At 47.3% G+C, this 14,375-nt stretch overlaps 1 protein-coding gene across 1 annotated transcript in view; it reads right to left on the bottom strand.

The window, feature by feature from the left end:
• DYRK4 (dual specificity tyrosine phosphorylation regulated kinase 4) overlaps positions 1-14,375 on the bottom strand; it is a 46,530-nt gene that overhangs the window by 16,248 nt on the left and 15,907 nt on the right. Inside the window, exons 3-8 of the mRNA XM_057491275.1 lie at positions 8,324-8,404; positions 7,507-7,623; positions 6,645-6,783; positions 4,796-4,959; positions 1,978-2,114; positions 1,540-1,680 (exon numbers count right to left, since the gene is read on the bottom strand). Of these exons, the coding sequence (XP_057347258.1) occupies positions 1,540-1,680; positions 1,978-2,114; positions 4,796-4,959; positions 6,645-6,783; positions 7,507-7,623; positions 8,324-8,404 (779 nt within the window). The remainder of the gene's footprint in view (positions 1-1,539; positions 1,681-1,977; positions 2,115-4,795; positions 4,960-6,644; positions 6,784-7,506; positions 7,624-8,323; positions 8,405-14,375) is intronic.

Raw genomic sequence — 14,375 nt, 5'->3', positions numbered from 1 at the left:
CCAAGCTTCTGAAATATTCATAGTTCTTCAGGCCCTTGGGGGGGATCCAGAAAGTCCTCTGGTAAGTCTGCCAAGTGGCTACTCCTGCCCAGGCTTCATAAGGCTGCCGAAAGACAAGACAAGAGAGCGGCAGATGGGGGCGAGGCAAAATGGAGAAGGCCTACCCTGCCTAAAGTGAGCTTGGCTGCTTGACTCCGCCTGTCGCCTTGCAGGAATGAAGGCTCTCTCTTGCTAGATCATCCTAAATTTTCTACACAGGCAGAGCCTGAAATATTATATAAATGCCTGCTATGTTGTATGAAACCTGCTGAGCTATAAATGTTGGAAATGAATTCAAAGCATTTGTAAAAGAAAAACTTATCCGTGGGCTGCCAGGTTGTGATCTCTGTGCAAACCCTGGATGCGGAGGGAAAGGGCACAACCGGGAAACAGCTCTGCATCAACCTCCCCCTGCTTTCTCCTCATCTTCTGTTTCTAAGTTTCTCTGACTCTGGCAGTATTTGGGAAGCCATTCCTTCTTGAGGCATACAGGGGAGATGTGAGGCTTGGCTCTGGCCTCATCTTGACTAGCTGTGTGACCCTGGGCAATTCCCCACCCTCTCTGGCCTTTGAATTCTCAATCCACACATCTGTCCTCCGGACCTCCCGGACCTCTTGTAACTAAAAAGGCATCCTAACTCTGCACTTTAATTACTAGCCTAGGAAGGCAGCCTGGGATGTCCATTTTGCCACAAGAAAGTAATTCATCTCTGCATACTGGAAAGTGGACCACAGTTTGTAATTATCAGGGACTGTGAGGAAGTATCAACTTTCCTTCTGATTCAAACTTAGCCAATTCCTAGAATTTCACTAATCACCAAGGGTGTCGTGGGAGCCCCAAGCTCAGCTCAGGGAATCTCATTACACTGGGCCTTTGAGAGCCCTCCCCAAATGTTAAATGCATTCTAGGTTTCTGGTTTTATTTAAATGCATCAGATGGTCTTTTCAGAGAAAAGCGATCAAATCAGCGTGCCCTTCCGTTCAACACACCCTTTCAGCTCTAACACTCAACCGGCTCATGCCAATCTATTTAAGTCAGGTTCTGCTCTCTTGCCCAAAATATCTGCTCCTGTCCTTATCTGCACAAAAGCAAAGAACCTCCTCCACTCTGAACAGCCAGCTGTCTGCGCCCCTGAATTTCAACCTCCACGTATAGGGTTGTAAAGCCAGTGTGTGGGGACATGGTAGCAAAGGAGGGTCCTTTCCAGCATATTTCAGTCTAGCCTGTGAGGGCAGAGGCCTTGTTTTGCACCCAAGCGCCTGGGCAGCACGCGCTGTGAACGCTGGCAGGTGACAGGCAGGACTGAGGGATTGAGTGAGTGGGCAGCTCTTGGTCCAGCCTCTTTGCTCCGGGCTTTCTCGGTAACTTGACTGGCCGTTCGCCCATTTTAGTCATTAAACATTCACGCCCAGGGAAATCTAGTGTGCTGACCTCAAGCTTCTCTTGTCACTTAACCAAGTTGCCAAAAGAAAATGGATCAGAAAGAAAAGGCAGCTGACCCCAGGAGTTCGAAGGTGATACAGAGGTGGTTGCGGAAGTAGAAAAAGTCCTTCATGTGCACCACGTGACAGGAGTTGTCTTTGTCCTTCCTTCGGAGAGCTTCCAGGATCTTCAGCTCCACCAGGGCCTGGTGGTGAAATCTGAGGGGAGGGGCCGGGAGGGCGGGAAATGGGGACGGAAGACCCCCAGGTGTCATGTCGTGCCGGGGCAGGTGGCCCGTTCCCTCAGGACCCCTCCCCCATCACCCCAACAGGGTCATCCAGGAGGCAGAGAGCACTAACAGCCCCACCCCCGGCCTCCCCTTCGCCCCATCGTGGGATCAGGGAGAGAGAGAAAGAGGGAAGGGACGGGGAAGGCCGGGCCAAGGGGTGGAGCTGGGAGGATTGGCTTTACAAAGGGACCAGAATCTATGGCCTGTGCCATCCGCTGAGCCACACCTCTTCTGGTTCCTGATGATTTTCAAGGCCACCAGCTCATTGTTTTTGTGATCCAAGCACTTGGCCACCTGCCCGAAGGACCCTTTTCCAATCATCTCCAGAACCTCGTAGCGGTAGGCAATGTGGTCATGCAGGACCTGCAGAAGCCAGGCCAGGGATGAAGAGCAGAGCTACAGGCTCTGGGACACCCCTGACACTGGGGTCCCTGGATACCCACCCCCAGCTCACGGTTGACTCCTGGAGGCAGCTTTCTGACCTGCACTGGGTACTTTTGTGTGACTCCCACCCTCACCTCACTGCTACGACAATGGTTTGGTTGTTGCCTGGATTCCAGGCCACCCACGTGGTGCCAGGGAAAGTCCCACACCGTCATTGTCAGAGAGTATAAAGAATATTGGACGGTCTTTGGGAAACTTGGGTTCTAGTCCCGGTCCTGCTACCACCCCTAGTTTTCAGCATGTATGCAACCCTGTAAAGGAAGAGGGTTAAACAAAGTGGCCCCGAAGGTCCCTGCTAGTTTGGACATCACATGATTCTTGGATGCACGTCAGTAGCAGCTTCAGTTTGGGGGAAGTCCCATTTCTGAACCTTGATGTGTCTTACATCAATCAGAACTTTGTGTATGCTCTGCTTCTTCCTGGTCAGGTCTGGCTCTCCTCTTGACTTATCCAGATTTAATTCTGTCTTGGAGTTAGCAGTACAGAATGTGGACATTTCTCAACTAAGAAGAGACATATGTCCCAAGAGCCAAAACCACCCATATCCATCTGTGCACTGGAAACTAAGGAGCAGGTGTCCAGTCAAAGTCACAGGAAATTTTTTATTAAAAAGACCATCTGGGTGGCTTCAGAAAAGCCACTTAACCATGCTGAGCTGCAGTACCCTCAGCTGTAATGGAAGGTTCTGGATAAGATATGATACTTAAGGCCTTGCAGCTTTAAGGATCTCTGATTCCTGGTGTTACACTCATGAATTTGAGAGAGATAAAGGATTACTGTGGTCTGCGGTCATACGGCGGGAGTCTGTTCAATAGGAGGAATTGAGAGCATGAATATGAACACGTACAACTTTACTGGTATGTGGAAGTGGGTGACTGTTTGGAAAGGTCTGTCATGAGAATGTGTGGGGAAAGGGAAAGAGAGAGATTCTGTAGATGCTGATGCAAAGGTATATATCGTTTCCTTAGAGTTTGTGCGTATCTTCTATATACCACCAGTTTGCCTGTATCATTATTTGCTTCTGTATCAACTCTGACATTGGGGTTATTTGAGGCCAAGGACCAGATCATACTTATTGTTGATATTTTGTATTTCCTTTATGTTTCCAGAGTCTAGCAGATGCCCAAGCCTATGATAGGTTCTCAATAAATAGGTATTTAATTAACACTTGCTGACACAGAATATGACAATGTGGCTGTGTTGCTTATTTGGAAATTTGGCTGTTAGCATTGCATTTCTGCACATGCACTGGAATGCAATAAGGGAGGAAATTCTGAGCATACTGAAAGTACACATTATCCCTCTCCTCCCACCAAACACAGAGCTCTTGAAGACCTGAGACTGAGGAACTGAGCTCCAGTGAATTAACTTAAAGGTAGTGCTAACATCACTAGGGAATTTCCCAGAGACTCTATTTCCAGGTTGGGGGTAAGGGTGGGAGGAGTTGAGGATGTCTGGTTGAATTGGAGTTAAAGTTTATATTGAAGAGTCTTAACCAAGAATCCATTAACAACCTTCCTTCTCGCTTTAAAATTTTGTGTCTTTTCAGGGTGCCTTTACTGGGATGAGGACTTACAGCTTTTATCATATTATCAAAAGGATCCTTGACCTAAAAATGCTAAGAACTAGGGCTCTAGATAGAGGCTATGTGCCAGAAACTCTACATCCTCACTTCTCAAAGTGTGGTCCAGGGACCAGCAACATAGGCCTCACCTGGAAGCTTTTTGGAAAGGCAAAATCTCAGGCCCCAACCCAGACCTGCAGGATAGGAATCTGCATTTTAACAAGATTCCCAGGTGATTTTGTGCACAGTAAAGTTTGAGGAACACAGCCCTAAGTACTATTAAGAAAATCTGTCCCTGCTATGAAGCCATCAGAGACCAATCTTGCCTCCTAAACCTAACCGAGTTAGGAGGAAATGGCCGCAGGAGGAAATTTCCAACAGCTCACAAGCCATGTGGACTAAGAATCACATATCTGGACAGCTTCAGAAGTAGACTTGCTTCCTGAAGCAAAACGGATCCTTCCCACTGCCCAGATCTCACCTTCAGGCTGGTAAGAGGCACTGGCCTGGGGAACCCCCGAGATACCCCAGAAGAGGAGCAGGTGGAGTTGCTCAGGTCACCTGTGGGAAACTGAGGGCTGTGAAGCACCAGCTGCCAGGGCTGTTGGGACAAAACCTTTGAATGAGGTTTGTAATAAAATAGGAAAGGGTCATGGGGACTTGTATGAGAGAGGCAAAATAGTAAATATTGGGGAGACTGTATCTTATTCCAAAGTCTGGCCTTTCCGGTGGACCCAGGGCTATGCAGGGGAAGAGCCCGTGGGGGTCACCCAGAATGTAAACCTGTTCCCCCAAATACTCCTGGAGAAAAGCCAGTGTTCTGTTAGTGGAGTATGCTGTGTGCTAACAGTACATTTTCCTATTTTTAACAAGGCATTTCTTTGGTTTAGCACCTACTGGAACCCTTCAGGATGCCTACTCCCAGACATACCAGTTCCATAGGCTAGAAAATGCCCCCAGGCTTTTACCCGTCCCAGACTCTCCCTTGGCCCCAGGCCCAGGCCCCTGGAGCCCCCACGGCCCACTCCCCCATCACCTTCATGTACAAGCCGTGTTCATCATCAAAACTTGTTTTGTTGAGTTTCTCAGGAGCCGCGTGGAGCTTCTCAGCGTTGAGACCCAGGAACCACAGCTCTGTGTAGCCCAGGATTTCACTTTGCTCATAAGAAGACAGCCGATTCTTAAAAAACTTTAGAGCCTCTGTGTGAAAGACACTGTGGTTGTCAGTTAAGTGGAGGTGACACGGGGATTTGCCCAAGACGCAGATGGCAGTCTCTCCTCCAGCTCGGGAGCCCTGTGCCTCTGGGTGTCTCACTAGAGACCATGCTTGTTGAATCTCAGGGTGGAAATGTAGCAAGGACAGATGTCAAGGTCTTATACTTATTTCAACAAATCAGGAGAGAAACATAACAGTGGGAAAAGGGAGAACTTAGTTCCCAAAGGGCTATGGAGTCACAGCAGCATGGGTAAGAACTCCAGGAGAAAATTTAGTATAACAGCAAGATGTAGGTAAGGTAGCAGCTGCCCAAGCTAACAAGGGATTGGGCTGCACAAACAGACTCGCCCAAGGGGGTCTGCAAACCGTAATGTCATCAGGGACCAGGCAGCTCGTGACTTTAAAGGCCCAGGAGATATTCCCACTCAGGTTTGCCACCAAGCCAGTGAGGGCCTCAGACTAGAGGGAGGGACGTGTGCTCACTCTTCGCTGCTCTCTGCCCTGGCCAGATCACATCAGGGGTCTGGCGTGTGGTCTGTGGGTGGGGGGTGGGATTCCTTAAGAGAGATGGAGATAAACCAGAAAGTGCTGAGAGGAGGGAAACCCGGCCTGGGCACCATGCTGTCTGGCAAGAAGAGCTGGAGAAGGAACTGCCAAGAGGAAAAAAACTTATGGAGGGTGAGACCTGCGTCTCTGCGTGAGGGCCGTCGTGTGCAAGCCGAATAAGGCACATTACTCGCCCTGCAGGCAGAGGCACGGCGAAGAGAGCAGGGAGGCAGCGGTCAGCTCTGTAAAGGCAGAACCAGCTCGGAACTGACATGACCTGCTCTTGGGTAGTTCCCGAGCCTGTTTCAGAAGAGGAAGGACAAGCGATTTCAAAGCAGTGGGAGAAGAGCCCCAAGCATCAGGTGACGCTGGCACACAGCAGGTGCTCCCAGTACTTGGGGGTCTTCCTTTGAACCCTGCTAGGGTATGAATCCCCAAACCTTGTGAGGAGTTGGGCTCCTGGCCACAAGCCCATGTGTGATCTTTCAGGCTGGACCATAGGTAATTACAAAGGCTTCCCTGGCAGCCGCAGGGGGGAAGCCGCCCCCGACCCCAATGCCAGCCTTGGTGCATAGGCAGGGCAGTGAAATCTCCCAAGAGCTGGGGTCAAGGACGGGGTTCCCCTGGCTGGCCATGCTCTAACAGCATTTCCTAACCCAGGGGCCTCCATTCAGAGGCCTTCCTCAGGTGCTTCTGCCCAGATCTCCTTATCAAGAGGAGGGGAAACTTCAAGACTGGACCCTGACGCAGTACTCAGTACTGTCCACTCCTGTCTCTTCTGCCTCCCCCGCCACCCTCCCCCCTCCTCCATAAAATGACAGGAGGCTTGTTCAGTGGGACAGTTTCCTCTGAATGTGCTGAGACGTCTGGCCCCGCCTGTGTCCACAGGGGACAGTGGAGCCATGGGGCGTCGGTTCTTTCTCCCGTTCAGCCTCTTGCTTATTCTCTCACAGTAAGTGACAAGAGGCTTGCCTTGCCCGTCACCTTCACCTCAGCTTGCTGCCTTAACTGACCATGCACACATGGCCGCTTAGCCCTCTCCAGCTCAGCTCAGCCCTTGACACCCTGACCATCTACAACCACCTGCCCACCCCCCTGCCCTGCTACTGCCCTGAAGTCATACCTGACGCCGTCAGAGGCACCTTGTGCTTCCTTAGTGGCTTCTCCTCTGGCTTAGGAGCTTGGGTTTTAATGTTTGAAAGGGAAGGCAGTTCTGAAGTCTTGACCCCAGAGGCTGGCTTGTGATTGTGAGCTTGAGTCTCCTGTCCAGGGAAAGACACCTGCATTAAGGACTGTGTAGGTGACTCCTGAGTGTCAGAAACCGCTTACACATCCAAGAACCTGCATCCATCCAGACTCTTCTCCTTCCTCTCCAGGAAGAAATAATAATTATGAGACAGTAGGTTTTCTCAATCCTTCTCTCAAGGGAAGTATCTGTCTGACTCAGATTAGCCTCTGTGAGACCTGTGTACATTAAGGTATGCAGTTGATGACCCGTGACATCTGGGGAAAGAGATGGGAACAGTCTTTCACTACTGCTGTTGAGAAGGCCAGTTTCTAACCAGAGGAAGTGACTTGGCCAAGGGCACAAGCAGGGGAACTCATATATGCATAACACCCCCTGAACTTGGCACTTCTCCCGTTATCTCAGGTGGTCCTTGCATACAAAAAAGTAGGGGACGCTGGAGGAAAACAAGCATTTTGTGTGCTTCTACCATTCATACACCAGACGCTTCATGTTTCCTTTCCCCAATGAATCCTCACACCAACCCTACAGAGGTTCTGTTTTTTCCTTAAGAGAAAGTCAATGACCAACTTGCTTAAGTTCACATTCCTTATGATGAGAACAGAACCAAAATCAAATCTTCAGTAAATACGTGCTTCACACCACCCTGGGCCTTCCTAACCTTGGTTCTGGAGTGAAATCAGGTCCAGATTCGAGAAGGTGAAATCTGTTCCGGGCCATGGGCACTGCCTGTACTCACCTGGTGCAGCAGGGGTGGCCTGAGCAGGACTTTGCTGCTGATGCGTGGGAACCTTACCATGGTCTTCCTCCCCTTGGTGCCCACGAAAGGCAGTGAAGTGATGTTGTTGTTGGTGCTCTGTAGGAGAAAGCAGAGACCTCAGAAGCCTCAGGCAAGAAAGTATCTCCGAGGAGTCATTTCTCCCAGCACCCTCCCCACAGAGAACCAAATTCAGGCCTAAAATTCTTGGAAAGAAAAGCAGAATGGTTAAACACATGGGCCCTGGGCTAGAATCCCTGCACCAGCGATTACTAGGATTACTAGCTGTGGACTGTGAACAGGTCACACTGACTCTTTCTATCAGCTTCAAGTATCTCATGACTACTATGGGGACAAAAATAAGGCCTACCTCATAAGGCTTTTGTGAGGTAAATGAGGCAGTCTGCACAGAGTACTCCCTAAGTGTGAGCCATTATTATCGTCATCCCAATATCTTTCTGCCCCAAGACGGGGAAATTCTTCCTGCTGTATAATGCAAATCTTCCTTTGTGCAGTAGAAGCTCCCATTTTTTCCCCTACATTATCAACCTGAAATATACTCACTTGGATCTCCGCCCTCTGCATTGATTGATTGATTGACTGACTGACTAATTAGAAGAACAGAAGTCTGACTGTCAATGAATAGGAACATTTTAAATTGTGTGGCGATGGGGCATGGTGATGTGGATAGAGCGTCTTCATCATGTTAAGCAGAGAGTTGACCAAAAATGGCTGTTAAAAGCTATCCCAGCCACACACCTACCCTCATCCTCTCCTAGAGAAAAACATTATTTCCTACCTTATATAAGAATCGAGTCATTCTGAGGTTCTTGATGTTGGAAGGTGGCTTCTGAGTTTGAACCAAAGGCTTGCTCTCAACCTGGGTCAAGTGGAAGAGAATTGGAATAGTGCTTGGTATGGTTTCACTTCGTGCTGCTCTGACGTTTATTTTGCTTCATTACAATAAACAAGATACACATGAAGACCGCTTTCCTGGCCCTAAAGCTGGGAAAAGTTAAGAGAGGCTTAAGGAAGTGCTGAATGAATAACCAAACAAATGATCTTTCTAGCCGTGTCTATCCTGGACTGACTTGTCCAACGGTTTTCACACTTAAAAAAAAAAATCCATAGAACCTGTTCTTCAAATAAACCTTAAGTAGGTGCCCTTTAAATAAATCTTAATTAGGGTAAAAGATCAAAGCTGAGCTGCTCTTTCTAAAGAGAAGAAAGCACCCATCATCTTGTCCAGGAACTCTTCTCACCATCAGAGTGGTCCTGACGATATAGGATGTAGGAGCCCAGCCTGAACACCAGGGACCTGATCAGAAGAGACTTCCCATCTGAAAACAGGGGGGAGGGAAAGACCCAAACAGCAGAGCTGTGTCCCCCAAAGGGTGGTCAGCACGCAATGAGGTATGTGACATCATTGGGCATAGCACACAGATAACAGTTATCTAACAGTTAGGCCTTAATTTTAATACCCATTTGCAAAACTATAACTAGCACATTAAGCCTGTAATTTGTGGGGGGTTTTAGCCAAAATGAGACTAAAATTTAAGTTAAAAAGTGTGAGTCTATGTAAATAGAGCAAAAATCATGAAAGTGGCACTGAAATGACCAAAATTTAGCAAAAGACTGGCCACAGCTTCAAGCTGGGTTCTGCTCTTTGAAGCAGGACTCACGTGTTCTGCTTTTTCCAGCCCTCACTTAAGGAACTGAATGGCATTTAGCCAAAGCTGAGACACAGCTGGTGCCAATCCCTCTGCCATAAAACTTGGTATACTGGGCACACTGAAATAAGAAATGGGTATGTAAATACTTCAACTTCATATCACCAGTGCAGCTAAGCCCTCTACATCATGAGCACTATTTAGAATGCTCCATCCTGACTTCTGAGAATAGGGACATGGTCTGGGGGATAGGTGGTTCTATAGGCCCTGACCTCAGATCAAACTAATTTGTTTGGCTGATATGTGCTATGTGCAGGATTCGATTGTCTATTCAGGTGGACAATGACAGTATCTGAGCAAATACTATGATCACAAATCTCACAGAGTCCCACCTTCTCATCAAATAAATTTGCTGGGATGAAAACTTATAACCATCATCAACAATGACAAGCCAGTGCTGAGGACGAGTTGGGGAGAAACCGGACAGATAAATAAAAAATACAGTAACAAAACACAATCCAGACTAAATAACAAAAGAATAAGTCAACAAAGAAGGAAAAAAATCACTATGAATGCAGTTGGCCCAGGAGGATGTGGTGAAGCTTTTCGGAGGGGATGTAGCCTGGTCTGAGCTTTAACTGGGAGGAAGGGTAGAGAGCATGCTGTCAGATGAAACAGCACCTGAGCATGCTCTCTGGGTCTTCACTGCTCATGCTGGTGAAACCAGAGCACAGGGTACACTGGAATGTGGAGGGTGCTGAATGCTAAGCTATGATCCTTGGTCTTTATCTTACAGACATAGCGAACCACTGACAGTTTGCAAGGTTGGGAGGTACATATGCAAAGCAGTATTTCAGAAAGACCCCTCCCGCAGCAGTATGGTATAAAATATTGCTCATAGATAATGACTCTGAAATCAGACTCTGGTTTGAATCCAAGCTCCACTGCTCATTAGTTGTTTGACCCTGGGCACCTCTCCTTAAGTCATATGGGGATAATAATAGTGCCACAGCCATAGGGTTGTTATGAGGAATAAAGGAGCACATACGTGTAAAGCACGTGCTCATTTTCCTTTCTTGTGGAAATGGGGCATGATCTTTGGTCATTTCTCACAAAGTAGGAAAACCATGGACTCAGGAATGATGGAAAATTGCAAGTGGTGTGGAGCCTAAAATGATTAAAGGAGCTGAATGGCATTTATCCAAAGCTGAGACACAGCTGGTGCCAATCCCTCTGCCATAAAACTTGGTATACTGGGCTCACTGAAATAAGAAATGGGTATGTAAATACTTCAACTTCATATCACCAGTGCAACTAAGCCCTCTACATCATGAGCACTATTTAGAATAGTCCATCTTGACCTCTGAGAATAGGGACATGGTCTGGGGGATAGGTGGTTCTATAGGCCCTGACCTCAGATCAAACTAGTGGATGTCTAAGTTGAGCGAAGGTAAAGTAAAACAAAACTTCTGAGAGCTTAACAACTCTGATACTGCCATACAATTACCCTGGAATCAAACAAATAAATGGATAGTGGATGATAGGAACCAGGTTTTTTACTGTTGGAGTGGCTAGATAATCAAGGCCAACATCAACAAATCAACATTGTGATAATGGTAGAGTTGGAGACATCAGTAAAAACACATCTTTAACTTAACATGGAAACAGATGGATACATATAGAAATATTTAAAAATATGGTATTTGCAAGGATTAGTGCATGCACACACACATCTCACACACACACACACACAGACATAAACACACACATGCATTTTTTTGCTTTGTCAGCTGAGAAGTCCTGAAAGAAATAACACCCCAACAGAAACAAGCACACCTACCAATCAGATCTTAGTTCTAATACTATTCTCCAGTATGAGGAACAAAGGCTCTTTGGAGAAATGACTCTAGGACTGGGGCAGGAAATGTACAAGATGAGCCTGGAGCATCTTCTAGTGACAGAAAGTATGGAAATGCTCAAAAACAAAACAAAACCCCACATGGATAAGAGTCTGCTAAAGGGAAGCGAGCGCCAGTTGAAGGAGCTCTCAATGGCCAGAGTGGGAACAGGCTTAACAACAAAATAATGTAGTAATGGATTATAACTCAAAGCATAAAATAAATATCCATGAGTCCATACTGATGTAAATAAATAACTTAATTAAGAAATAAGTAGGGAGGAAGACATATCTAACCTAGAGGATGGAGAACACAACTCCCCACTCCTCACGTGTGGGCTGTGCACAGTGACTGGTTTCCAAAAAGTACACCATGGAAAGGGGGAAAAGAGCAGCTTTTCAGTGGAGAAGCCAGACAAACCCTACCTCAGCCAGGTGGTCTTGGTCATCACCAGCAGTCATAAATCACGTTGATAGTTTATGATAGATAGTTGATAGTTTAAAATCACATTTTATACCATACCACCGATATGGTGTGATGAAATGGCACTTTACCTTAGTGGTCTTCCTCCCCAAACCTCTAACCCCAATCTCTTATCTTGAGAAAAACAAACAAATTCCAATAAGAAAGCATCCTACAACATAGCTCCTCAAAACTGTCAAGGTCATCCAAAACAAGGGAAGTGTGAGAAACCGGCACAGCCAAGAGAAGCTTAAAGAGACATGACAACTAAATGTAATGTGGTGTCCTGGGTGGGATCCTGGAATAGACAAAGGATATTAGGTAAAACTTAAGGAAATCTGCCTAAAGTATGGAGTTCAGTCAACACTGTATCAATATTGGTTCATTACTGTAACTAATGTACTATCTGCATGTAGGATATTAATAAAAAGGGAAAGTCTGAGGATTCTGTACTACCTGCTCAATTTTTCCATAAATCTGAAACTGTTCATTAAAAAATATCTGTTAATGAAACAAACAAAACTCCTGGAGGCCAATATCAGAAGGGCTGCTGCCTAGGACACAGTACAAACTTGTTCTTCATGACCCAAGGGTCAAAGTGTGGAATTCATAGGGAGGTAGTTTCTGGTCCAATAAAAAGAAGGATTTTCTATAGTTGAGGGCTGTCCCAGAATGGAATGGGAGTCCTTAAGAGGTAGTGAGCTCTCCACCACTGCAGTGCTGAAGTCCACCTAATGAGCATCTGTGAGAAATGTGCATGCACTTGGTAGGGGCGGGGGGTGGGGGCAGGACGTGACCTCTAAAGTCCCATCTGTCTGTAAGATTCAATCAACTGACCCCGGGAGTGTGTCTCAAATGCAACCTTCATCCTCTGGAAGAACCAGGACTGAGAACTATCGTATAGAACAGGGTTTCCCAACCTTTGTCCCATCATGTCACACATAAAAAATTGTATTTGTACAGCAAGCTGGGGTAAAGAGAGAAGGCAGCTCACAGACACATGCTACCAGGCCAGGGTTCCAGCTGCACCAGCTTGACCAGCCCAGGGGCTGTGGCCTCTGCACACCTGTACAGTGTGCTGCACAAATCTATGCTGGATGTTTGTCTCCAGCAGCTTCCTCAAGAGGCACATGATGCCCCATGACAACACTTCATTCTACTGCAGCATCCCCAGGAGGCAGGAAGAAGAGGGTGTGAGCTCCCGTATTCACGGTGGCAAAACAGGATCTTTCCTTTAAGACCCTGAGCTTCGTGGGGTTGTTCTGTGGTCCCTCACTGACCTCTGAGCTAATGTAGCAGGAATCTCTTTGATAGCTCTGAACTCTGTATCCAAACTCAGAATTCTCAGCATAAAAATCTTTTTCACAGGGGCACACATAGGTGGTAATTCCCATGCTGTCCAAGGCCTGGGCACTGGCTGAGGGGCCGGGAGGTGAAAAGACAGGACATTAGAGGCGGCCACGGGGGCTTTTCAGGCCCCTCTGTCTGCTCACCACAGCTCTCAGAGGCCTTCTCAACAGCCCGAACTCAGCTGTGGAGCCCCTTTTCTTTCCAAACTTTTATATGAACACGTACCACTTTTTGATTGAAAAATAGCATTATTTAAAAACAAAAAATATATGTTACAACAGACAACTTAAGATGGTTCAGGGCAATGAGATGGGGGAAAGATAGTAAGGACAGCACAGGGCACTCTTTCCCTGAGATTGGAGCGCAGGGAATTAAACGGAAAGTGGCTGTCAAGGGGCTGTGCTCAGAGCCTCAGAGCAGGGATGGCACACCGTGCGGATCTAAAGGGAAAGGACCACTGCGCTCACAAGTAGGCTTCAGGGGCTAACAGTCTCCCACATCAAGGCCCAAACTCGAATCTTGGGCTTCCCTGGGTCTCTGGCTGCTGAGTAATAGACCCAGAGGCTCTGGGGGCTGCCCTCACTGCACAGTGACAAGCCTGGTTGATTAGTGGCCTTGAGCCTCGTGTCCTGACCTTGGGCCCCTCCTCCGAATCTTGTGCCTCTGTCTTCTGAGCTAGACACTCCTGGGTTCTCACACCTCTTTTGTTTTCTCAGAAAATAAAAGGCAAGTTCTACCTCACTTCTTTGCAAAAGCCAGCTCACCTTTCTCAAATAGGAGCTGAGTTCCACTTAAGCTGATTCGGAGGAAAGTGGGAAAGCTGAAACCCAGCTGCTCCACACCTACCCCCATCTCTGGCTTTTGTGCAAAATAGCCCCAAAGGTGACACACTATTCTAGTTACTGGTTCCTGTGACTCAGCCCCAAGGGTTCATCCCGGGACACCTCCATCTTGCTTCCCCAAGCCAGGAGGATACATGGACTCACAGAGTTGGGCTGAACCATGGAGATGCATTTATTCTTAACATGTTTACTGAGCACAACTACATGCCAGGCAGTGTGCTAGGCACAGACCACAGTGGTTTTCAAATTTGTATGATGTCCCAGGGAAGTGCCTTCACTGCAAATGTACACTAATCAACACAAGCTAACTGCTGTAAGTGCAGCCCCCTCACTTGCAGGACTGAGAATGTCTCTATAAACTTGCAAAGTGTCACTTCTGATTTCCTACCATTTGTAGCATAATTGTGTGAAAATGAATATTTTCCTTCAAGACTCTTTGCCCCCCAAATCCCATGTTTAAGCACTACAATAATAACAGACCTACTGCAATAGTCTCCCAATCAGTTTCCCTGCCCCTCTCCTGACCCATCCGCTACTGCCTAAGTGACCTCAAAAATTAAACATCAACACCTGATCTTGTTGCCACGGGGTTTCAGTGTCCTTGGTGACTCCCCAGGGTGAAGAAGACC

Source organism: Manis pentadactyla, chromosome 14 (assembly GCF_030020395.1).
Source record: "Manis pentadactyla isolate mManPen7 chromosome 14, mManPen7.hap1, whole genome shotgun sequence".
In the NCBI taxonomy this organism is placed as follows: Eukaryota; Metazoa; Chordata; class Mammalia; order Pholidota; family Manidae; genus Manis; species Manis pentadactyla.
This window is presented reverse-complemented; position numbering and strand designations above follow the sequence as displayed.